General features: G+C 42.6%; 1 protein-coding gene across 1 annotated transcript; it reads right to left on the reverse strand.

The window, feature by feature from the left end:
* Positions 1–2,154: 2,154 nt before the first annotated feature.
* Positions 2,155–23,592, reverse strand: TBX19 (T-box transcription factor 19). Its single transcript, XM_068959699.1, has 11 exons — positions 23,506–23,592; positions 23,321–23,427; positions 19,671–19,892; positions 19,251–19,477; positions 12,490–12,754; positions 10,488–10,622; positions 9,666–9,727; positions 8,393–8,454; positions 7,592–7,780; positions 6,572–6,704; positions 2,155–4,408 (listed from the first exon to the last, which is right to left on the reverse strand). Exons 4-11 carry the CDS (start codon positions 19,445–19,447, stop codon positions 4,171–4,173), a joined length of 1,281 nt encoding a protein of 426 aa, XP_068815800.1. The 5' UTR covers positions 19,448–19,477; positions 19,671–19,892; positions 23,321–23,427; positions 23,506–23,592; the 3' UTR covers positions 2,155–4,170.
* Positions 23,593–24,636: the final 1,044 nt, after the last annotated feature.

Here is a 24,636-nt window from a genome sequence, read left to right on the forward strand (position 1 = left end):
GGGCCTGCTGGCGCTGGACTCACGGGTTTCAGGCTGCCCTCGGCCAGCAGCAGGGAGGCTGCGCACCCCCTGCCCACCCCCCAAAGCATGTCAGCGCCAGTGGTGCTAGAAGGGACCAGAAACCTCAGGAAAAGACGCCTTTAAGGGCTGTTACACCATCACCTCGCAATATGACAGACCGCCTCAAAATGGCGGCGCGGCTGCGGGCCGGGGGAGCCTCCCTAGGTGGGCGGAGCCGCTGCGGGGGCGGGGCTGGGACACCGGGGGCGGGGCTTGGTGTGCGTGCCGGGGTGTGGGCGGGGCTGGGGAGAGGGGGCGGGGCTTGCCCGGTGGCGGAGCTGGGCTGGGCTCTCGTTTTGCTCTGCGGCTCCCCAGAAATGCCCCGGGGGGGGGGGGGCAATCAGAGGCAAGGTGATTTGAATTTAAGTTTTATTTCATTTCAATTTTTACCCATTTGATTTTCTCCTTTTGCTTTTTTTTTTTCTGGGTTGGGTCAAATGCGATGTCTCACAAACCACATTGCAGCCTTGCATTTATTAGCTGTATACAGTATTAGTGCAGAAAGGTAAAACCAATGGTTTCTTTGCCTAACTACATGAAGACCCCTACAGGTGCATGCCACTGAATCCCTGCCCTCTAGTTGTCCCGATTAGAAACGTGATCGATACAGGGAAGGTATGGCTCCCTTGCAGCCCATGCCTCCAGCCTTCTTGCTCAGTGACAATAAAACCTACTGTATTTCATGGTCCAAGAGACTCAGCATAATCCAGGTAATTTAAAAAATATGAACTGATGTTAATGCCAGGTTAATATATTTACCGCAGAGACCTGAGAGCAGCTCCAGCTTTTCCAGTCTGTGGATCTATTTCTCTTGCACAAAATCAAGAAGTGACTACACATACGGTATTGCCAAAATATATTAAAACTGGCTTTTTGTTTTCTTGCCTTGCTGCGGTTTCAGCTATTGTTGATAGCAACTGGTGAAATACACAGGCAGAAATGATTACTGTATGGCTTTAATGGCAAGCACAAACCCATGAGGGGAGTGAGGGCACGAAGGGGGCAAATCCAGCTCTAAAACACTGTTTGTCATGGGAGGAAGGGTTATATACAGCTGGAGGAAATGGCCTCCCGAGGAAGCAGGCTGCAGCGAGCACCGTGCCGCATCGCCACCACGGTGCAGGGAACTCTGCTGCGCCAGGGCGGGAGGGTCTGCAAACTTAAAGTAGCGTTTTTTTTCTAACGAACAAGGGGCTATAGCTCGCTCCGGTGGCCCTGCGGCTCCTCAGAAGCGACCTGGCCAAGCTAGAGAGCAATCCCCAAAGCTGACGGCCAAGCACTAGAGGTTCAGGTAGTGAGCAAGCCCAGGGGAATTTTTATCTCGCCGTGTCACTTCCCCAGGCTTTGGCTAAATGAGATACTCTGACAAAATGACAAAAACTAAGCTTGCTCCCAAGATCTCAGAAATTTTTGCCTCCTATGGCGTGACTCATGACTACTTTTACAGTGATAAGAGAGAAAAATGGCCCGTCCTGTTCATTTTGATCCTTTTTTAATCCTCACAATCCTACCGAACTATCAGGAAAGCTACCTGGATTCTCTCCTAGCTTGTTTTATTTGTGAAATAAAAATGCAGTTTGCATAATTTCTTAAGATCACCCTTTCATTACAGAAATGCAGTCCATAGGAAAACTAAGAAATTATCTGACTCGTCATCCGTGAGGAAAGCATAGCAAATCCTAGAATGCTAAAAAGTCATCGTTTGCCTTCTTTAGCGTCTATAGTCATCTTATGTAGACTCAGCAGTAATTTGTGGTGCGTGTGGAGAGCTGAGCAGCCAGAAGAGGGTAGCATAAGTTAGTTAATAAACCTCATCTGTAAAGCAGAGCGATTTTTGAGGGAAATAGAGACAGGTAACATGGAGAAACTTGTCACTGAGCTTTTGACAGGGTTTGGAAAGGAAGATTTAAAGTCAGAACTGGCAACGATTAGCTTGATAGCAGGCCATGGAGCTTTTCACCCTCTGCTATTAGCTCCCATCTGCCCAAGCGCCGCACATCTGAAACAACTTCCTGACTCTGCTCTAGGTGCTAGCAGCACGCACCAGTAAAACTAACAGCATTCCCCTGCCCCAAGTGCATCCTGGCGCCTCGTCTTGCCTGCAACAAAGCTAAGAGGGCAGGTGGGGGAAACGACAGCGCTGCCTTGACACTCAGAGCACCAGCCGCAAGGGGATGCTTCAGGGCCCGGGCAGCGAGATATGGAAGAGCAGCTCAGTGAGTTCACCAAATAGAAATACATTTGACCGCCTGACTGAAAACCTGCTCCTCCTTGGTGCTGCCCCCCTAATGCCTACCCAAAATGAAATACTGCTCTTGCACCCAGCACACAGCACAAAGGCATAGATACATGTATGCAATGAAGTGTATACTCAACAGTGTCAGTGGGGAAGTCACAGAGGAATGTCACCATATCTGGCAGAAGCAGGACCATCAGTGCAGAAACACCAGCTTGGAGGAGGTCTGGAGAAACCTCTTGCCTACCCATGCTGGGACTTTCCTCATAGAGGGCTCTCTCTCCAGCCCCTACCACTACTCCTGGCTTTTCAAACAGAACTGAATAGCTGTGGAGCATGCCATTATACAGACAGGGCCATATCTACATAAGTTAGCTTGCAATTTTTTTTTTTTTAACCCCTTCAAGGGATCAGACTATGGCACACTTCTGCATGCTGCCTTCGACACTCACACACACAGCATCTGCCATTGTCTGGGAGGGTCTCTTTTTTGCTGGGGCAAGGCCTAGATCCTCAGTCCTCACCTGAGAGGAAAGAGGGGTGGGGGGGGAGAATTACCCTTGCTGCAACCATAGTGACCTGTGGGCAGGGGCTCAGCCAGACAAAGGGGAAGCAGCACGGGCTGCAGCTTGTAATTTCAAGTTTGCTCCTGCTTGCTTCCTTCCTTCCACCAAGCACTAGCAGCAGTATGAAGCAAGCCCATAAGCCAGCTTTTGCCAGTGAAAGAACTTGCTGGGGTTTGCCTGAGAAGGTGAGCGACAGGACAGGGAATGTCTTTTGCAGGAGGGTAAGATTGTGTTTTGCCTTACTGTAGTGGTTAGATAGCCCAAATAGCATCTGCCTCCACTAAGCTAGAGATTGTACATACACACAGGAAAGGAAATCGGATGAATGCCCAACATCACACAGCCAGGCACGGATAGAGGAATAGAAACTCCTGTCCTGGCCCCTTGCTTCTGGCCAAGCTGTTCAAAATCCCCTCAGAGGCTGTTAGATGCGTGTGTTTATGTCTTGGAAAAGCACTGGAACCATAATAAACCATTAATTTATATTTTATTTGTACTCTGTACCTGAAGCAAAGTGGAAACTGCAAGCTGAATATCTTTTTGGTAATTCTTTTCCCTCCACCCGTAGATAACTCAGGTGGAAAGGGAAAGTTTCAATGTTTTACTACAAGACCTTCACATGAGACCCTAAACACTATACCAGATGCCCTTCACCTGCGGCTACAATGCAGCCGGCTTTCTCAGCTGGACTGTGTCAGTTATATAGCACACAAAGAGCACAGAGGAGCTGCAGAAGGCAAGGCGACACAATACGGTATGCAGGTGGCATGAGCGTTGCAGACTGTAATTTCATCCCCTGAAGAGTTTAATTTCAGGTATTGGGAAATACCTGTGTGTGACAAATTCTGCATTCTGCATGTCTTTAAAGCAGTGCTGTCCATTCAAGTTACTTACGGGGAGAACTGGCTCACAATTTCCCTGGGCTTGGCCTTTAGTTAAACAGAAAGTACTCTTAAAAATAAAAAATAAAAAAAAGACATGTAAATATCCAGCTGCCATGTCTGCTTCATCGAGATGCATGCGTCTGACCTTTTTTGATGCGATTTAGAAGCAAAGCTAACTATAGAGATTCTTTCTGGTCATCATCCTGAATGATGCAGAAAGGTTACATTAATAAGTTGGCTCCCCTAACATTTGCATTATGCGTCTTGGCTTCTCTGGCACTTGAGAGGTACATTATGGAAAGTGATGCTTGATGAAGTCAGCTTTCTGCATATACATCCCCACTCTGAGCTGTGAGTTTAGGGGGTCCTTTGCTGCTTGTGTCAGTCCTGTTCAGCTGAGCTTCCCTTGTGAGCTGCCTGTCCATTAAAAGGAGTGCGAGGATGTCCACGCAGAGTCGGCTAGTCTGGCTAGAGCAGTTTCCCCTTGCATTTCCATGCTGCCAGAGACTGTTCCCTGCAGAGGGATTTGGACTGATGAAGATCCAGCAGGTAAGGGGACATTACCCCTTAGGAACATGCTTGAAGGGCTGCTGCTCACCTCGTTCCCTGAGTTGGCAACATTTACAGCACTGTTGCTCACCGTCCACAGACATGGGTAATGGCTGCAAAAAAACAAACAAACAAAACCAACACACACACCACACAAATTGAATGGCTTATTTCAAAACATTTTCCCCAAGCGCAAGATTTGCTCTGGTGCAGTCAAGTATATTATCTGGTAAAAGACTGCTGTCTGAATCAAGTTACTGAACTAGATCAGTCTTGCAGATCTTAACTGGAAAAAACACCAAGGACAGATAGACCTGGTGAGCTCAGAGAAAAGTGTGCAGAAAAGCGTGCAAATAAATAAATGTGAGTTTTAAGACGTAAAAATCTTATTTGTAAGTGTTTACATTTTAAGTAACTTCAAATGACTTTCTTGCACCCAAATTAGAGAATAAATGTATGCATTTATTTGGGGAAGAAAAGGAAAACATTTGTTAATTAATTTATTCTCAGGGCTCTAAATTTCAGCCCTCCCAGAACTGTTTACTGCTCTATTAACAATATTTATATAATGGATCATGAATTAGACTTCATTAGATCTCAGCATGTGGGTAAGATCTTCATTTCGCAGAAGGGAATAGCAAGGAACACAGATAAAAATACTTTGGCTGTAAAACGTCCACTAATTTTAGATACCCAAGCTCTTTGTGGCTATGCCAAGATCCTGATTTTCAGAAGCGCTATGGAAAAGTAAAGCTCCCATTTATTTCAGCTGGAGCAGATGATTATCTTCTCTGAAAGATCTGTCCAGGAATCTCAGATTGGGCACTTAGGGCACATATTAAATTATGGATGCCTATTAAGCTTGGAAATAAGTGTAAATCACAAGAGCAGGTGCAGCCCAGATGTGAATGGGTACAGAGGCCTCTCCCACTCGTCCACATCAGGCCGTGAGAGAAGAGCCTATTTCTGGTTTGGATTACTTGATATGAATGGATATGAAACATGGGGTTGCAGATATGAGGAAGCCTGCTCAGGTGTCCCCACCCTCTCACTCTCCTTATGGTGCTGCATCTTCACTGTGGCTCCCTGCCTATGCTGCATGGGACTGAGCAGCTGAAGAGAAACTGTGGCATTGTGCCAAGAAAATGAGTTTTCTGTGCTGTGGCAAAGGAGTTGGAGACTCCTAGGTAGCCAGGTTGGATGAAGTGAGCTTAAATTCCTCTAATCTCACCCGGAAATCCATTCCTGAGTGAAACGACTCTGGTGACAAAGCTAGGAATAGCCACAAAAATCCTATTTGCCAGCCCTAGCTTTCAATATTAGATAAACTTTCTATTCCAGGGCTGGAAAGAGAGCTCCGGCATCCTAACTCTCATTCCTACACCACATCTTCATCTGTTTCTTGTCCTTAGATCAAGTTCTTATTGCATCTTTTAGCAGTACAAAATAATTCCTTTTTGATTCCTAAAAAGTCATTGGGGGAGTGTCAAGAGGATGAGTCCAGCCTCTTCTCCGTGGTGCCCAGCAACAGGACAAGAGGCAACGGGCACAAACTGAAACACAGGAAGTTCCATCTGAACCTGAGGAAAAACTTCTTCACTGTGAGGGTGACTGAGCATTGGAACAGGTTGCCCAGGGAGGTAGTGGAGTCTCCTTCGCTGGAGATATTCAAAACCCGTCTGGATGTGATCCTGGGCAATATGCTCTAGGTGACCCTGCTTGAGCAGGGAGGTTGGACTAGATGATCTCCAGAGGTCCCTTCCAACCTCAACCATTCTGTGATTCTGTGATTTACTATCCTCATCATTTTCCAGAGCACAGTTCTGATGAACCATTCCATACGCTGCAAGTGCAGTATGCATATTAATAAGCACAATAAAAAAGGTAAAAAGTACAATAGTCAAGCTGACTTCTGTGCAAAAATATTACTTTCAAAGACCTCTGGAAGGCTTCCTTTCTTGAGCTATTCTACACTGGAGAGCAGACTGGAGGGATATCCGCAAGTGGGTGTACGTACTAGCAACTAATACTTCTATAGGCTTCACATTTTTGTAACACAGATGAACGTTACTAGCAAGCAGGCACTTCAGGTAAATAGCCCCATCCCCTTTTTACAGATTGGAAATTGCAGTGACAAAGTGAGCTGCCTAAGGAAGACTATGCACCAGGTCAATAGCAGATATAGAACTGGTTGCGAAATCTGGATTGTCATAAGTCTTTGTTCATGCCTACAAGCTTCACTGCTCCTATTACCAGTAATTTTCCTGTAACCTTACCTGGGCCCAGGGCTGGCAGTTCCCTTGGTGTGTGGCACTGAGAGCAAATTAGCATGTGGAGAGGATGGCAAAGTCCAGCTGTCATGTCCTGGGAATACCTGAAGATTATTGCTGGAGCTCTCCAACAAATTCACTTTGGGGGAGAAATACAAATCCTTAGTGACTATCGCAGAGACATTGTCTTAGGGCAACAGAAAACGGGCAGGTCTGAGGAAGCAATCTTATCAGCTGACAGGTTCCCAACCATAGGTAAGAGGACAAAATTATCTTCTTTAATAAAGGAGTAGCAAAGTGCCATTGTAATTCCGGATGCGATATGTGAGAAGATACAGCGTGACAGACATAGAATATGCATTTTAGAAAAAGTCTGACTAATAGTCTTTGATTAACGACTGACATATGACTGACAGTGTTTTGATACAGGTTTCCTTATAGTTTGAGCTTAAATATTTCAGTTAAACAGGATGCCTTACTAAATTACAATTAGAGAACAAATTACTCGATCCTCCTTCTTGTTTCCTGCCAATTTCCTCCTACCAAAGTCAAATCGGTTGCCGGAACTCCACATCCAGATCTAGAGTGTTGAAGGGACTCAGAAGACATTCTGGCAATACCAAAACACCATCACTGCAAGTCAGCTCCTACCAGGTTCCTAAGGTCTGCTTTGACATAAGAGAGCAACTGCTTCATGACGTGACCTTAGAAGCAGGCCTTCAATGTTCTGATATTTTTGTGTAATGAGGAGCTGTAATTTAAGCAAGATCATTCACTCTCATCTATAACTAACAGTTGCAATGCACCTATGTCTCATACCTATCTCTTTGTACCTTTTGTCTTCCGTGTTTGCTGCCTTAAACATACTTTGTGCTTGCAGAGTTCAGTGCAGACTGTTACAAAGAGGCTCATGTTCTTTCCCAGTTTCAGCTCTTGTTTGTCTTACTGCTTATGCCAACATAAAACAAGGGTCAGTCAAGCCGATTGCGTCTGTTCCCTGGAAGCAAAGAAAAATTACAGTTGTACCTGTAGGCGAGTGATTTCTCTGCACGTATGAAGGTGGGTATGGAGCAGCCCGATGTCCTCTGAGTGCGGAATATCGCTCACAGCTGTGGGGAGCGTGCGGAGCTGGCAGAGGCAAAGGACCAGTGTACTGATAGTTAGAGCTTCCTGATGCACACATTGTGTCTGGGTTGGAAATCAGCCAGCCACCTACTTTGAGGAGAAAGAGAACAAAACTATTATAGCACTAAAACAGTGCAGTAGAGTAAAGGAAGTAACCAGGTTTCCTGCCGAATCAGCTGTGCCTCAGAAATGCCAGGCAGATTCTAAGGCACTGGTTTAATGGAACAACTGATAGGCAAAAAAGCCAGCCCTAAAACAAGACGTGGAAACAAACAATCACAATGCCAAAGAATGAATGAACAAAGAACTGACCCTCATTAGAATGAACATAACCTCTGCTCTCCCCTCTTTTTTTCTGAGCTGTTCACCAGTGAAAGTTAATTTTATAGGTGAAAAAAAATATTCACAATTATAAATACAAAAAAAAAGGAGGGGAAAACCATAGAAATGCCATTCATCAACTTGTTTCTGGATTCTATCTAGTACCAAAAAACTGGATTATAAAGAAAATGATCCCTCTGGGGAAACTGTCACATGATTTCCTACTGTGAGGTTTCCTTAATCATTTCTTTTAAGGGTCCCTTTCATCAACAGGATTCAGGACAAAACGAAGCACTGGTCTGAATCAGTTAAGCAAGTCCCAGGTTCCCAGCGCCAGTCATACCATACAGCATTTCCAGCTTGCATGAATAAAAACCTTACAGTGAGAATATGCCATATGTTGACCTTCAGAGACTGTTTCTGGAGCATCTTTTGGATGGTTTCTGAAAGGGAAATATTCAGTGGTAAGTCTTCTCATTGAGAAATTAGGAAAGTAAGTCAAAAACTGAAAACTATTCACTAAAAAATTTAAATAGAAGATTAAGTCAAAAAGGAGGAACTTCCACCCTATATAACCACTTGCTAGGCAGCAGTAGATATTTCTGCACTCTGCCATAAAGGAAGCAGGAACTTATGTTTCAGGATGCACAAAAGAAACATTCCTAAGTTTGTGCTGAATTTGGGGCTGAACCTGGAATTCTACATCTACTGGTGGGCACCTTTCCTGCTCGCGTTACCAGCCCCAGCCCCACTCGCAGCAAAGCAGGACTCTGCCTCCCGCGCAGCCAGTGCCAAGGCAGTGCTCCCCTTCTCCAGCCGGCAACCCTTGGGCTGAGACTCAGCAGCGTCCTTAGCTATCAGGAGACTGGTAAGAGACACAGGTTCTCCCGCAGGCATTCGGGGAACCTCGCGTGGCAGAAAATTGAGCTGGTCCAGACAAAGTTTATTTGCAATTACAGACTGGAATCCATAATTTGGATAGCCCCTTTTTGAAGGCTATACTACGCTCATAAGCCTCCACATGGTCCCATGGCCGGTTCAGCTACTAGATCAGGGAGATAGAATAGCCACACTGTATTAGAGTGGATGATGCAAGTAAAACTTTGAAAGATAATTAAACAACAATTTGTTTCTGATGACAGAAGCATCTCTGACATCTTATATAGTGATCTCCTACGGAATTACTTTTAATAAACACATCACACATCCTCATACAGGCTTAATAATAGCAGTGTAGTTACATTACAGTTACAGTGCACTTTCACTTCAGTTCTGCTTTTCTGCCTTCTGACATCTGCAATTACCATTTATTCTCCCTGAGCAATCGAATCATGGGATTAATTGGAATGTAAATACAGTGTAGTGAACATAGGTGAAGTATAACATTACTGGGGAAATTCACACCACCTCATTTCAGGCTTTCTGTGTAGATAGTACCAAGTCATAGGATCCTCCAGAGAACACTCACCCACTTCAAACCTCATTGTGGTAAGTTATATAGAGAGCCTCCCCACTAATTTCAGTGGAGTGACTCTGGATTTAACATAGCAGAAATGAGATTAAGTTATGTCATTGATCTTTTACACTGTGCTGCCATAGTTTTAACCATATCAGCAGCAAAATACTACCAGAGCAAAAAAGAAGCTGAACTCACCTTTCCTTCGCATCCAGGAAGGCTTTGGCAAAGGGATTATACTTGATTTTGAGAGCTGTTATCTTGAGTTTGCAAAAAACAAGGCATGTTAGTGAAGACAATTTGGAATAGAGACTTGACAAAACATCCTCCAGAGAACACTAAGTGGCAGTGTCTCGTTAGCCAAACAAAATATATCCCCACACATTACGTTATCCAGGGCTAGTTGTAAGGGAGCTTTGTTCTTTGCAGGGCACTGTACATTGATTGGTGCCACAGGCAGAACACCAACAGGGGCAGCTTAATGGCGTGGTCTAGTCTGGCAAACTCTGTGGCATGATGGATCCTTTCAAGACAGCTTATGAGCAGAGTTTCTTGCGAATACAAATCAAATCTACAGGAACAACAGCTAAGAGATGGGAGATGACAGTTAGCAATGGTCAAACTCCAAAGCATCCCTCTATTACAATTTTGATGTTGTGCAAAAGTTTTCCCCTGGAATGATGTACTATTCTGCAATTGTATGAATTATAGAAATACTGGTCTTGACTGTAGGTTTCTTTCAGTAAGGGGTTGGGATGCCAGGACAGATGGACCAGTGGAGCAGCGGCAGGATATTTAAACTAAATCTGGCTTACTATTGCAATTGGACACTGGCTTAAATAATGCTCCACTCCAGAAAGACAAGAGAGCATTAGACCGGATAGAGCATTACGCTGCAGGACTAATGGGGAAACAAGATAAGGACTGGTCTGCCTGTTGGCACATGCTTATCTTGTAGTTAATACGCTTTTGATATATCTCATCAGTGATGACCAAGAGCACAGCATGGCACCCGCCTACCTCTTCATTTTGATAGGCAGTCACGGCTATGAACTGAGTCTCAGGGAAGGAACAGTTCATCACCATCCGGTGGGGACCTCCTACACGAACTATGTGTACCTGAGGCTCATACTTATGCAGGGAGTTCAACATTATCTGCAGAAAACAAAACAAAACAGACAGACCCCAATACTATTCTGGAATCCCATAGCTGCTCTTTCCCCTCTGGCTCTATAATAGACCAAATGTCACTGCTTAAACTCCCCAGTTTGGGGTTAATGAGAGCAGGAGGGCAGATACCTTCCTCCCTTCTGATGAGCCACAGGGCTGAACTGGGTGAGACTTCACTGGGCTTGGATTTAAAGCTTTTGATACAGCAGCAGCAGCGAATATTTGCATTAACAGCTCAGGGACTCAAACCACTGGGCTTCTGCTGCTGTAGAGGCTGTTCAAACAGTTAAGGAACAATACACGTCCTATTTCTATCGGAAGGACTCAGAACAACCATCACAGGAAACACGGCCAAGAGGGAACTAGAGCAGTCACCTAGCCAATCTTTCTGGGCACGATGAAGTGCCCATAAAGAAGTCTTGGCAGACATTTCTGTAACCTGGCATTAAACACTGAACAGTGCTGATTCTACACCACTCCTTCCTCAGGAAGGCAATTACATTGCTTCATTCTCCCTACTGTGAGAAAGAGATGTTTAAAAATATCTGTATTTTGGAAAGTGCTGTGTATGTTATTTATTCCAGAAGCGCAGATAACACAGCTGTTATATGTTAGCACTGTTAGTCAGCTATTACTTTTTAACAGCAGCACAGGAGGGGAAGCTGAAGCACAGAGCAGGGATACCATTTACCTTGACGCTATTGTCTACATTTCAAAAGAAAACAAGGAGAGCTCCAGTCTTTCACCACTTAGTGACTTTTGCTTGGTTTGTCTCCTCTTTAGTTTTTCCTCTCTTGCTTTCTACTTTCTTCCTCCACACTTTACTATATATATACACATGTGGCTCCCTTAGTTTTTCCTAGGGTCTGTTTGACCCTCCAGGTTGGTTTTCTGTAGCTTCTCCTCCCTTTCCCCAGTGAATACTCTCCTGAGGTCCTGGATGCAGGACCAGTACTTGGCAAATTCAGATCCTGTTTTATGCTCCACAACAGCTCTTATGTGCTGCTTCCATGTGTGACCTTAGAAAAAGTCAGGTCATCTTTCTGTTCTGTTCTCCAGTCTGTAAAAATGGAGATAATTTCCTACCTAATGAGAGTACTAGGCTTATGTAGGTACCTCACAAACCTAATAGAAATAATGGGTAGAGAACATATATTTACGTGAAAGAAATTGATTCTGGACTGACAAGTATCATCCAGTGTAGGAGTTTTGTACAAAACAAACGAGCAAACAAAAGATCTTGTGCAATATTTTACCTTCAGATGCATCATCAAAAATAAAAGACGAAACAAAACTAATTTTCCTGTTTGCATTTTTAAGGGGTTCAAAGAGAAAGTCACTTATTTCTGGTACATGTGGTTTCTTTCCAAAGGCCAAAGCTGATTCAATAGAATATTGATAATTATCATGATGCAGAAGCAGACATAGTAATTATTTCATTTAGGAGCAGCCTTTTATTCTGCTATCTGACTCCTGCCAACATTCCACTTACACCAAACAACATGGGGGAACACAACAAAAACCTAATACCCATGACCATTTTTTCCCCCTTCTCTGAAGTCCTATGTAAAAAACCCCAGCACACAAGACCAACTCTGAAAAGCCCCCTGATGATTAAGTAAACCACAGCACTCTGTCTCTCTTAACATCAAGAAGTCCATTAAAATCTGAAAGCGCCAATTAAGGCCTGTTTATTCCTGTTTACATTTGGCCTCCAGAGAATAATTGGCATCTGTGGGTGAAGAGGCTCGTAAGGGCCTCTATAATTACATAAATGCACCCTTGATATTTCTTGATTGGTAGGTCCTTGCAATTGAAGCCAAGAGGTGCATGGGGAAACATGAGGCCATACCTGCCCGCTCCCATTGAGCTTGTTGGTAAGTTTGACTTTGCTGAAGGAAATAGCAGCCTTCATCCAATGGGCCCCAAAGTTGGGAGAATCTGGGTGGATGTAGACACAGCTGTGGTTCGGTGGTTCGGGTTTCCCAGCTGGCACCCATTCTCCATTGACGTACTTCCAGCGGTGGCCATCAGTTGGGGCAAAGTCCAACAGGAAGGAATACATGGCATTTGGGTCCAAGCCCGATACACTGATCTTTAAGACAGGGAACATCCGCCTGTTCAGGAAATCGAAAAGGAAGAGACCACTGGAATTTGGTTTTGAAAGATTCCTCATTTCAGTATATTTGTGGATTAGCTCAAATTAAAAAAGCAACCTCTCTCTCTCTCTCTCTCTCTCAAGGAAAGTCTGTTAAGGGTTAATGCTTAACACATTCTTGTCCAAGTGATCAAAATAAAATAAAAATTATCTCTAAAGTAGGGCACTAACGCCTTGATCATGCAAAGATTTATGAACAAACATGCTTAATTTATGCACTGTGTACGGTGTTGCAGAGTCCATGGGATTTAGACATGCTAAATACATCCTTAGGTGTGAAACGAGAAGGCATGAACAGGGTTGAAGAGTTGAAAGTGATTGAGAAGGTGAAGCTGAAGCACGGATTAACTGCATTAGCTACAGCATCCTATGATAAACTGCACTGCTTTGGTGCTTCGATCCCCACCCGCTTCCCATACTCTGTCCAGTGGCCAAGTCCCATTTTGTCTGATTCTAGTAGCAGGCTGGATACATACCCTAGAATCATCCTGCAAGCATAAGCACTTGGGACATAATCCCAGTCAGGTACTCTTCAGATTCCTGTTAGATTTTTTGATCACGCTCCTCCTATAGGAAGGTTTTTCTCCCTTCCTTTGAAGGGATGGTCATATTCCAGTGTCTTTGTGAGCTAGGCTAAGTAAGATAGGTTTTATTTTATGAAAGGAAACTGAAAACTCTATATTCTTCTCATCATCTGCACTGCCTCTGTCTCTGTACAAGTTTCCAATGGATTTAATGTATTTTAAATGTGCAAGATCATACAAGAACTGTAATTCAATGATCCATACATCCAGAATGCTGTCCTTCCAGCCTATTTTGAACTATAGCAATTGTTTTGGCTTTCTCTCTGGAAATACCCGATGTGTCCTCAAATCACATTTACTTTTACATTATTTTTGTTACTTTGGTAGCATTCAGTGATCCTTCGATGGACTGATAGTCCAGGTCGTCTTCTCCCCCTCTTTTGTCACTTACAACTAATGAACCTGCTGGATACCAAGCTTGGCAGCCAGAGATGGGCAACCCCAGCTCTGGGATATAGTCTGCTCACCTTTGCCACTTCTACTCTTCTCTTTTTTAACCTCACTTACTCCTATTTTTTAGGAGATCAATGAAAATCATTGATTATTCATGAAAATTAATGAAAATTAGTCATGAAAATATTGAAAAGAGAATTCTAAAGTCAGGCCTGGAAGAAGTCTAGCACCTCTTCCTCCTCCATTGCAGTACATCCTATGTGTTAGGTCCCCGTATTAATCCCCCCATCTCCAATTTGAGTAATGGTTTCCAGGTAGCACCACTCTAAATGCCTTAATAAGTCTTCTATATATTTTTAGACAAAGAAAATGTATTTCCTTTATCAGTGTTGTATCAGATTAGTTTGGCATGACTTAAATTTAGTAAATTGCCTTTTATCTCATTTTCCATCATCTTCCATACATTTAATTACCCTTTCCTTCAGAATATATCCTCAACTCTTACTACAGGGATACATTAAAAAGTCTGTAACTAGCTGAAACGCATTTTCCCCTTTCTTAAATATAAGTATTCACATGCTGTTCTACTATCATTAGGTAAATCTCCAACTTGGTAAGTTTGGTTAAAACACTTGCTGTTAGCTCTGCACTCGGCAGTTCTTCCAGTAATTTAGTCCCATCCTTCCGTCTCTCCCTCTGCTCGTATCAGCTTAAGACAGGTTATTTGACTTTTATTTCCACCTTAGAGACGGTGTTGTCCATTACTATGCTCTAAAACCTATATCATCTAGCCTTCCCATCATCTTGGGCATTTAAAAGTGGAAAACCTGCCTTTGTTTAGTTTGGGGAAAGTACTTTGAAACATCTTTTTCCTTGAATAGAGCCTTCTGTGCTTGAAGGTACAATGACACCTTGTCTCAGGTCCTTTCTAATTATTATTTTTTCTTTAGTAAAGGACATTTGCAGCAGTTCCCAGATAGCAGTTTTCTCTGTCCCAGTATTTGTGATCTGTACCACATAGCTTTGAATTTGCTTTTGGACATAGTTCATTTAGAACATGTATAATATAGCATGAAAGCACACCCTTATCTGGCTTGAGGAAGTGGATCCAGACAGACAGAAACACTCCCTAAACAGCAGAATAAAAAGCAAGTATTGATATTGGGACTTAGACTTCTCAGTGCCTGAAAAAGGCTACAGTAGTGGAGTTAAAAGGGCTCCTGCAGTTTGAGGAACTGGGAGAAGGGAACAGAAGAGAGCACTCTCCTGAGAAAGACATCCTATTCACTAAGTTTCTTAATTTGTCAAGGAATATGTGCTGCTACTTATATAGCTGCTATATATCACTGCCTACATTCTTCTTACACAAACATGAGGTGCCGTGCCCCAGAGACCTCCATATTGACGTATTCCCTCTCCTGATAACTGTCATGGACCAGGCCATATTTTTATTCACAGGCCAATGAATCTTCAAGCTCTCTATGATACAGAGAAATTGGTTACATCAGACAACGACAGCGATTGCCTGAGGTCTATGGCACAGGGCTAAGGTAGGGTAAACCTCTGGGCTTAGTTCGGTAGCAGTACAAGTTGTGCAACATTCGTAAGAGGAGAATTGAAACTTCAGGCTTTCTCCATGGACACCAAAAGTCTCTGCCCACACAGACATACTGTCCAGTGGACTCTGACTTCAGATCGCTGCACAATCTTTTATATCCCTACCACATCCCACCCACCCCCTACCTTACCGGGCACCTTTAAATAGCTCTTGCTGTACACATTCAGCACCTTCCGCTCACAGAGGAGCACAGGAACTGAGGAAAAAAAATCATCTAATATAAATCACCCGGTGATACAGGACCAATGCAACATAGTTAGAAAGATCATGATTTGATATGTCTTTCTCAAAGACTGCAGCTCAGCCAAGGATTTATATGCTACATGAAATTAAATGCCTCCGTATTTCTGACCAGGATGCACTGGATTGAATCTGTGGATTGGAACAATAACCTCATGCAGCTACCAAACTGGGATGCAATAACAATATAGATGCGTTTCTCCCTTCACCCCCAGCTCCTACAGTCAGTCTTCAAAGTAACATACTTAACGTGGCTTGCTGAGCTGGGAGTAGAGGGGGAAATTCACCCATGTTAAGATTTACTTTCACTAGATTTCTCAGAATTAAAACTCACATGTACATTGCTAATTCCTCTGCCCACAATCCAAGCTTCTCTGCCTTTCTAATGAGAGGCTTGAGTTTATCCCCAATACAAAAACTTTTAATGCCAGAAAAGAACACAGTAGTCTTGAACTCTGAGGTCCTGTATAACATAAGTTACGGCACTTCCCTGTATTAATCCCTATTTCACACACTGTAACCACCAACTCACTTGGACCGCCATGTCTTGACTGTACAGATTCTCATGATGGAAAATCACTTGTTCCATTGATTAAGTTACTTTGCTGTTAAAATCATGTGCTTTATCTTCCTTTTAGCATGACAAAGGATCATTTTTCCAATTGTTTTCAGTCAGACTTTGTTTCAATGTTCAGGTAGGTATACACATGACCTCACACAAATGATGAAAGTGCTAAAGTCTAGAATTAAAAAAAAAAAAAAAAGTGTTTGTCTGCATTGATCCACTATAGATTTTCTTCTTACGCAAAGGGGAAGAGCGGAACCTCCCTGCCTCCAGGGAATAACACAAATTGCAAAATGTCAGAATACTACATAGCTGATATGATATAAACGCTAAGACACAAAACTGTTTTCAGTCAGAAAACAGAGTCTGAATATTGAAATACAAATTGAATACAATAAACATAAGTTAAAAAAAAAAAAAGTGATTCTCACCATATCGGCATTACAGCAACAGTTACACCCATTGGGATGCTTTTTGCTTTAGAAGATGTGGTTCAATTTCACTAGGGCCTGTTCTGTTCAGTATATATCCATCCTTCCTATGTACCTAGGTGTATTGCTATGGCAGGTAATCATTATAATGAAGCACTGGAGTGCCCTTATAATACAGCTTTGGAGGCATATCTATATATAAACATTGAAGTTTCTGGTTTGTCATTGAGCATAGAGTCTTAGTTTCTGTAATTTATGTAAGATTTCTTTCATCTAATTACGACACTTTGGTAGCCCTCAGTGCCAGTCACAAATGACAGAGGTAGATAGAACTGTGCATGCTAGAGTTTTGTACTTCAGGGTTGCTAGTCAGTCAGCCTCACACCCTCCAGCATGATCCTGAACCTGCCTTCGACTTAATTTGTCACTTTTGCTAACATTGTGTCCACGCAAACTGTCATAGTTTCCTCACACAGAAGTTCAGACAGGCTTTTCTCGTTACTCTTAAAAGACAGTTTTCAAAAGCGCTCACATATCCTTCTGCAAGAAGGACTAGGAGTTAGTTCTATTTGATTTAAGCATCAGCAGAACTAAATCAACATCTTTCTTCTGAAAATCCTTCTGCAGACATGAAGATTCGGGAACATGCAAAAACTCAGCACTCATTGGAGTGCTCATCCCCTTTGCATCAGTACGGAGTTCTCAGGAGAGTTGCTGCAGAACACTGTCTGTACTTTTTTTTTTTGGTGCACTGATGCATTTGTAACAGAAGATACTTTCCGAAACACAGTAGAGCCTTTTTCATAGTCCCCAGTACTACAGGAACTTTGTTATAAGGATGTATGCAGAGGACATAGTGCAATATATTTTTAGAATTTTATATTTTGAGATTGCTGTAGTCCGACCATAGAGAAAGAACCTCTTCCTGCCCTCACTGACATTCATAGAACCATCATTGGCTTTAGGAAAAATAGGATGAAGCTGATAAGGAGTGTAAAGGTTAGAATGAAGGAAAATAAGGAAGCTTCCACCAAATAACAAGTAACCACACATACGCGAATAATGACAGATTCTCTTTTCACCATCATGAAAAGATTATATCTAGACATTCACCTGGACATTTTAGTGAGAAATAGTATCAGCTGCAGTGAAAATTTACATTAGCTGAGAGTGAAGAAACAAAAAAAATTTAGGTAAAGGTGTGATTCTTTGTACCCATTTAATTAATTTGAGGTAAGCCTATCTTACCTCAGGTTGATTACTTATGCTGATGAGCCTGTTTAAGTACCCTTACGCTAGGTGAAAGTCCACTCAGAAGTTTGTTCTGGCTGAGCAACAATTTTTAAAGCAGTTTAAATGAAGCAAAAGCAGCTTCTGAGTGTAGAGAGCGCTTCAGCAGGAAGAGATGTCTATCCCTAGAGGTCATTAGGAGGAAAAAGAGGGGCAACAGGCCGTGCTGGCCAAAAGCTGCATTTTGTGAATGCAGCTGTTTTCAGAACGGGTAACCTTGCTAAGCTAACAGACTAGATTCTTCCTCTTTAACTGCCATCACCTTATGTTCCTTGTCAAGCAACAGTCAACAACAATATTGTCCAACCATCTTGCTGAATCAAAGTCCTTCTGCAGAACTGATAAAACCCATACCATTTCAGTAGATCTTTCTCCCCATCTTTTTAAATTCCTCTCTCTCATACAGATCTTCTGCGAAGTCTTGCAAAAGAAACATGTGTATGTGTGAGGGGTGGTGGCAGTGATAGATTAAATCAAAACCTTAACACCAGTGAACAGACGAACCTTACTGTAGTAGCTGCCTGTTATGGGCTGGACTCTGGTCAGCCCAATTTAGAGCGGAACCTCTCTGAAGAGCCTCCTTCGAGCCAGCATCTGGTACAGAATTAGTATTCTTCCCTCTAGGTGTTGTACTCTCCTCTCCTATGCCTTTCTGTGCTCAGTAAATAGTAAGATATGTGATCCTTTTAAATCACAGTATTTTGTCTCCTGAAAGCCCTGTGTATTAAGCAATATTCTGCACTGGTTTCTAAGGGCACCAGCAATGAATATGGAACAAAACACTTGTGCGACCACGCAAATCTGGACTGCACACACATGCCACACAGGGCCCAGATGTGATGCATCTTTTTTAGTACAGATTGTGCGTAGAGGCTGTTTACCCCCAAGGCCAGAGATGGGAGTATCTGCAACTTGATGTAACAACACTGATCTGCTTTTGGACACTAATTTGAGGTCTACGAGCAAGGACCTGCTAAAGCAAGCTGATTGCTACTGGTACAAGCAGTAATCCAAGAGGTTTTGGGAGAGCATGCATCCCCTGCTGGAAGTTCCCTTTTTGCACAACCTTAAGTGAGTCAATATATTCTCCAGCACGTTTCACAAGGAGGAACAGAAGGTGGCAGGAATGGTTTGGCAGTAGCCAAAACAGAGCAGTTATGCCCCGTTTTGTTCCTATACCGTCTTCAGGTGACTCAGAGGTTGCAGCGACAGCACTGTTACGTGCTCCTCACAGCGCGCTCTCTACTCTGCACACACACCGTTCCTATTACAGCTCTTAACCCCCCTCAGGCTGTTGTCTACACTTAGCCCATAAGGCTGAGGCAATCACTCACCTGCCGTTCTTGGTCACGATCATCTCGTTAGTGACTTCCCTGAATCTCTGCCAGAGTGTAGCATCCTCCAAGACAACCTGGAGCTGTTTCTCAGTGGGGTCGCCTTTGTCTCTCCCAGCCCGGAGCTCGCTCTCCACGACACTGAGTAGCCTGGAGACGGTGCAGTCGCTGGACTTTTTGCAGCCCAGGTCTGTCATGACGACTTTACTGCCAAAAACTTCAGGTAGCTGTTAAAAGACAAAAATTCTAAGCTAAATCTACACACAGATCAGTTCTTTGGGCACAGTCTGACAAATGTGCTCTCCTCGCTCTTTTCCCACTGACTAGCTCTTTCCCCTGGAAGTCCCAATGGGCAGTGACACCAGCGTGTGGAGGTTTACGCACACACTCCACACAAAAAGAGGACTATCTCCTAATTACCTGTCAGACGGTCAGGTGGGTGGCAGGCTGATGACTCAATTGGCTGCCTTGAAAGAAGAGTCCTCCATCCAAATTAGCATGCTTTTATCTTTTTTCAACCTGAAGTGGGTCTAATTGTTCTGCTTGAGAACCAGGTTTCCATTAATGAAAATTGTTTCATTTCCAGACTGAAACAATGCATGGAAATTGCATTCACGCTGGTGCGGACTCTAGCTGAAGGAGCTGGTAACAGTCAAGATTGTTACACAGAGAAAAAAAAAGTCTTAAAATATTTTCATCAGGCATGTTGAATACATGCATTAACCTTTTCCCTCTACATTCCTAAAATCAAAGTGTAATAGTAAGAGATCCTTCTGCAACAAGGTTCCAATGCACAAGAAGCAGGTAGCGTCCCTACACTGCTGTTGATGCCTCCTGCGTCCACTCCTTGGCTACCACCGATGTTTGCAGAACCTCTACTGTGTCCTATGAGCGCCTGAACTCCCCTCCAGCTGCATTTTCAGACTGGACCCCACGATTCTGAGGCTGGATGCGAGCATAACTGGCATTGTACACCTGCTCAGCACCTATTTCATGCAAAAGCTCCCTCAAGAACCCTAAAATAGGCAATCCTTCTCCTCAGGCAGGGAGGCCTTCTCTGATGAGCCTGATCTAACAGTACATACATGCCCCTCAGGGCAGCCATGCAGGGTTTCCCCTTTTTACCCTGAAGACTACCAATCTCAGCACTTCACAGGTAACTTAAGACCTGGGTTCAGTTCTATGCTAAAGGGTTAAATGAGAGCCATGGAAATACTAATGACCCCTAAACACTGGGCTTTGGCATACAGTAAAGCATTTAAGCGCCTAGTTTCTCCCAGTGCATCTAGCCCTGACAGTACCCGTGAAGTTTCTGGTCTGTTGGACATGACATAATCAGACGTGATTACAAAAAAAACATATTGTTGAAATTTGATCGCAGAAATGTATTTTCTAGTTACCCATTGCAAACTTAACATTTGTTTAATTGAACATCCCCTGTTGAACTCTTATATTTGCATTCTTTCTAAAAGATGAAAGGATTTACTTTTTGGGGCCTACTACTGACAATACATTCACCACTGTGGATCACTGATGTACTTTATGAACACAGGAAATGGTCTGACAAACTTTGTAAAAATGATTTATTTCATTAAATCCTGTTTTACAAGGCTCAACAACTGTTGCAGTTCAAAAACCCAAGAGGTACCATCCACCTAAGCAGCAAGGGCCAGAGCTTGTGGATCCTATGTATTGTATGTACTCCCTCAAACCCTAGAGGGAGTAAAGATACTGGCTCCAAGCCCTCAGCACAGCACAGCTCCATGTGTGGAGAAATTTGATGTTCTGCAAAATAGGACAGACTTGTTCACCTTAGGAGAGAACCTTCACTTCCCAGCAATCTCAACACCATAAGAGGAGGCAAGTCAGAAAGGTCTGAGGTGTTTTCCGTCTCTGAGGAACCCCAGTCCTGCTAATTTAAAACTTCACACTCCAAAGTATCTTCCTTCTGTCTGTTCTCTTCAGCCTTTATGTACCTTGTTTTAATTGTCCACTCATAACAAAATTACCAAGATTATCTTGTCGGTCAGGTCACCTCATGAGTTACGCTAGCAAGCATCAAATAGCAATTTCTAGTTACTATCCAGCCCACTTTCAGTGCTGAACAGCTGAAGCATGTATGTTAAAATCTATAGGATATTTAGATACTTTGAAGTGTGCCACTTAGCATTTGGAAAAATAATTGCATGACAGATTATAGGTTTTTGTAACATGGATTAGGCATAGCTTGCTGTTTGGGCTCTCCTTTTCAGCTGTTCCAAAAAAAGAAGTGCTACAACTGTCATTGTTCCCTGCATGTGCTGCACGAGATCAAATGGCATAGCGATCACGTAAGAGATTATGCGAAACGGATTTTAGCCTTATTATATTCAAATGTAAATAAATGCAGAAATCAAAGCTGGCTGAAATACTGTGGGAGATTTTAGTTTTTCTGACAGCTCTAAAAAAAAAAAGTCAGTTTCTTGTTATTTTTGGATTTCTTTTTTAGTTGAAGCTCTATTTCCATACAATTTTTCTTTTTTTTTCTTTTTTCTTTTTTTTTAAGGGATTAGTTGCTCAGAAATTAGGAGATTCACAGTTGAGGCAAGTGCAGTGACAAGAGCTTACAAAAGTAGTAATGTTTCAGCAGCTACACAGTTCTTTTTACAGATAAAAAGGAAAGCTTTTCCCCATGGTTTTCAGCCATGCTGACTGCCGACCTCTCCCACTGTCTTCAAGTGGTGTGATAACAGTTTAGGCCCTCAGAAAAAACAAAGAAAAAATCAGATCCAACCTACCCTCTTCAAGATGCTTAGAGTAAGGAAAACTGAAAGCATGCACAAAAATAACAGTTCACACTGGTGGAAAGGTTTCAAAGTGAGGAGGAAGTGAAATTGTGTCTCATTTAAAGAAGCTGGGGAATTGCTAGAGGCAAAGAACTTGCCCAGCTAAGATGGACTGGAAAGAGAAACAGCCACAAGGCAAAGAAAGAAAAGGAGATGCAGACCAGAGTGCATTACTTGCCTGAAGCACAGGCTAAGAAATACACTCCTGGGACAGGCCTATGGAGAAGAAAGGTTACACAACCATAGGATGGGTAATGGACCCACTCTAGTGATGGACTACTAAAGAAATTTTACATCAGCAACACCACATTTTTATAGTCATCCTCCTAGGGGAGAAGCATGAAGGCTTTTTCTTTGAACCACTGTATTAAAATTTGCATCCCACATCATAATAAAATGCATTTTGAGATACTAAAAAAAAAGTTATATTTGGGTGCTTACACCTATCACTTAAACAAGATGCCTGATGCTTGACAATCTTGTCCCAGAGAAAAGCACTCCAGTTTCTTAAAATACCTGACTTTCATATAGTATGAACCTTAATTTCATAATTACATTACTATAACTCATGATGCCTGCAACCTCAACATTTTCTAGAGTGAGAGTAATTAGTTACCTGTGGCTGGCTTATGGGGATAGCTGTTATGCTGTGGAAACAGGTGTTTCAGCTGTGAGCATTCAAACTCTAAGAGCAATTGGTGATGCATGTAGCAACACATTCATATTCAAAATGCACAGCTCAACACTGACATATCTTTCCACAGTAGAAGAGTTAAGCAAAGAAATAACAAGTTTACATGCCTTAAAAAGGATCAGCTGAACATGATCAATAGAGAATGTGCTCTACTTTATCACATCACTGCCACGGGAAACCAAGTGAATAGGCTCATAGCCAGAGTAATTTGCTGCTTATTAACTTTCTAAAAAAACATTGAGGGTGTAAATCTGTACTTTGAATATTTAGCCTGTTTTAGGAAAAGTAAAATACATCCTTTAATCTTGCGTCTCTTTGTTCACCTGAAATAACATCCAATACTTTCCAAACATCCCTTTTCCATTCTACCTTCTTGCAAGATGAAGTTTTCTGAGTCTACAAATCCTGAAACCGAGGCACAAACAGATTAACATCCCTGGATGCAGGTATTCCTGGGACACTGAGAGTGACTTGTTCTCAGATGGGTTATTTCTGGGCAGGAAGTTAAAATTCCTTGAGCTTAACTTGAAGGAAAAGGTACCTGCACTTACCACATACTGTAGTAATATGGTGATCGACAATCATTGATGCTGAAACTGAGACAGAGCATGGATGAATGACAGAAGACTACTGCCCCTCTCATACGTGGTTTCTGTATCTGTTTAATTAAACAGGCCAATCAGTAGGGGCCTCTGATGAAGTAGAAAATGTTCATATGAAACATGCAACGTTTTACCTTTCCTTGAAACCCCAGCTGGGAGAACTGGGCAGTTCCAACCAGGAAGCAGACACCATGTGGCTTGCAGCCCGTCAGAACTAACCACTGCAAATCAAAATGCAAGTATAACACTCATAACCACCTCCAACCATGTCCAGGACTTACCAATAAGAATTCAACAACTCCTATTTTTAAATGAAATAAAAGATGTCTAGGGAGAGCTGCAAAAGAACCATCTTCCAACATTTACTGAAGATTATTCACTAAGTTCCAGCATGGAAAAAGCAGGACATCATTTAATTAAACTCATTCTAAAACCCTTTTTGGTGAACAGCTGGTGAGATACAGCAGTAAAAAAGGTAATTAAAGAAGCCTTCCTTGCACCTGACATTGGATAGCTTTTTTTTTTTTTTTTGGCCTTTAGACCCATGCTTCCAAATGAAAGTCAGCTCTTCATGATCAGATGAAATCCCAAAAACAAGACTCACTCTTTCCATCTCCAAAGCTCCTACTGAAGCTTTCAAAAAGTAACCCCTGGTGAACATTCAGTCCCAACAACAGGGAAATGTAACCTCAATCACCATGACACTCTGAGGAAATCAACACCTATCAACTACCAAGGAATAATTAAGAGAGGATAAAAAGACAGCTGCTTTCCTGGTGTTTTTTAATCATGGATCCAGCCCTTTAAGAGATTGCTAGGTTATAAGAGACTTAGAGAAGATTAGTTTTTTCATTAACGTTTGGGGCAAGGTGGGGGGAAGAAGGCAGTGTCAATGCAATTCCAACCAGGTATGTTTTTAGCGGTTATGCAGGCAGCCTGTTCAATTATAACACCAGGCAGGGAGATAATTCTTGAGATCAGCTCAGAGAGCATGGAAAGTTTTCCAGAGAAAGCTTTTTTCATTTTTAAAAGAAAAGTCTGTCCCCCTGTCAAATCCTGATCTAGCTTGGCTGGTGATAAATATAAAAGTATCTTTAGAAAGCAATAGTTTTCCCTATTTCACTCTTCCAACTTGATTTTCAGTACTGTCTCCAACCAGGCATTACCCCATAGAGCAAGTAACTATTACCTTTTTAAGCTCAAAACAAAACAAAACAAAAAACCCCACACCCAGAATATCAGAGAGATTCTAAACATACCTTACG

The sequence above is a fragment of the Struthio camelus genome, chromosome 1, assembly GCF_040807025.1.
Source record: "Struthio camelus isolate bStrCam1 chromosome 1, bStrCam1.hap1, whole genome shotgun sequence".
NCBI lineage: Eukaryota > Metazoa > Chordata > Aves > Struthioniformes > Struthionidae > Struthio > Struthio camelus.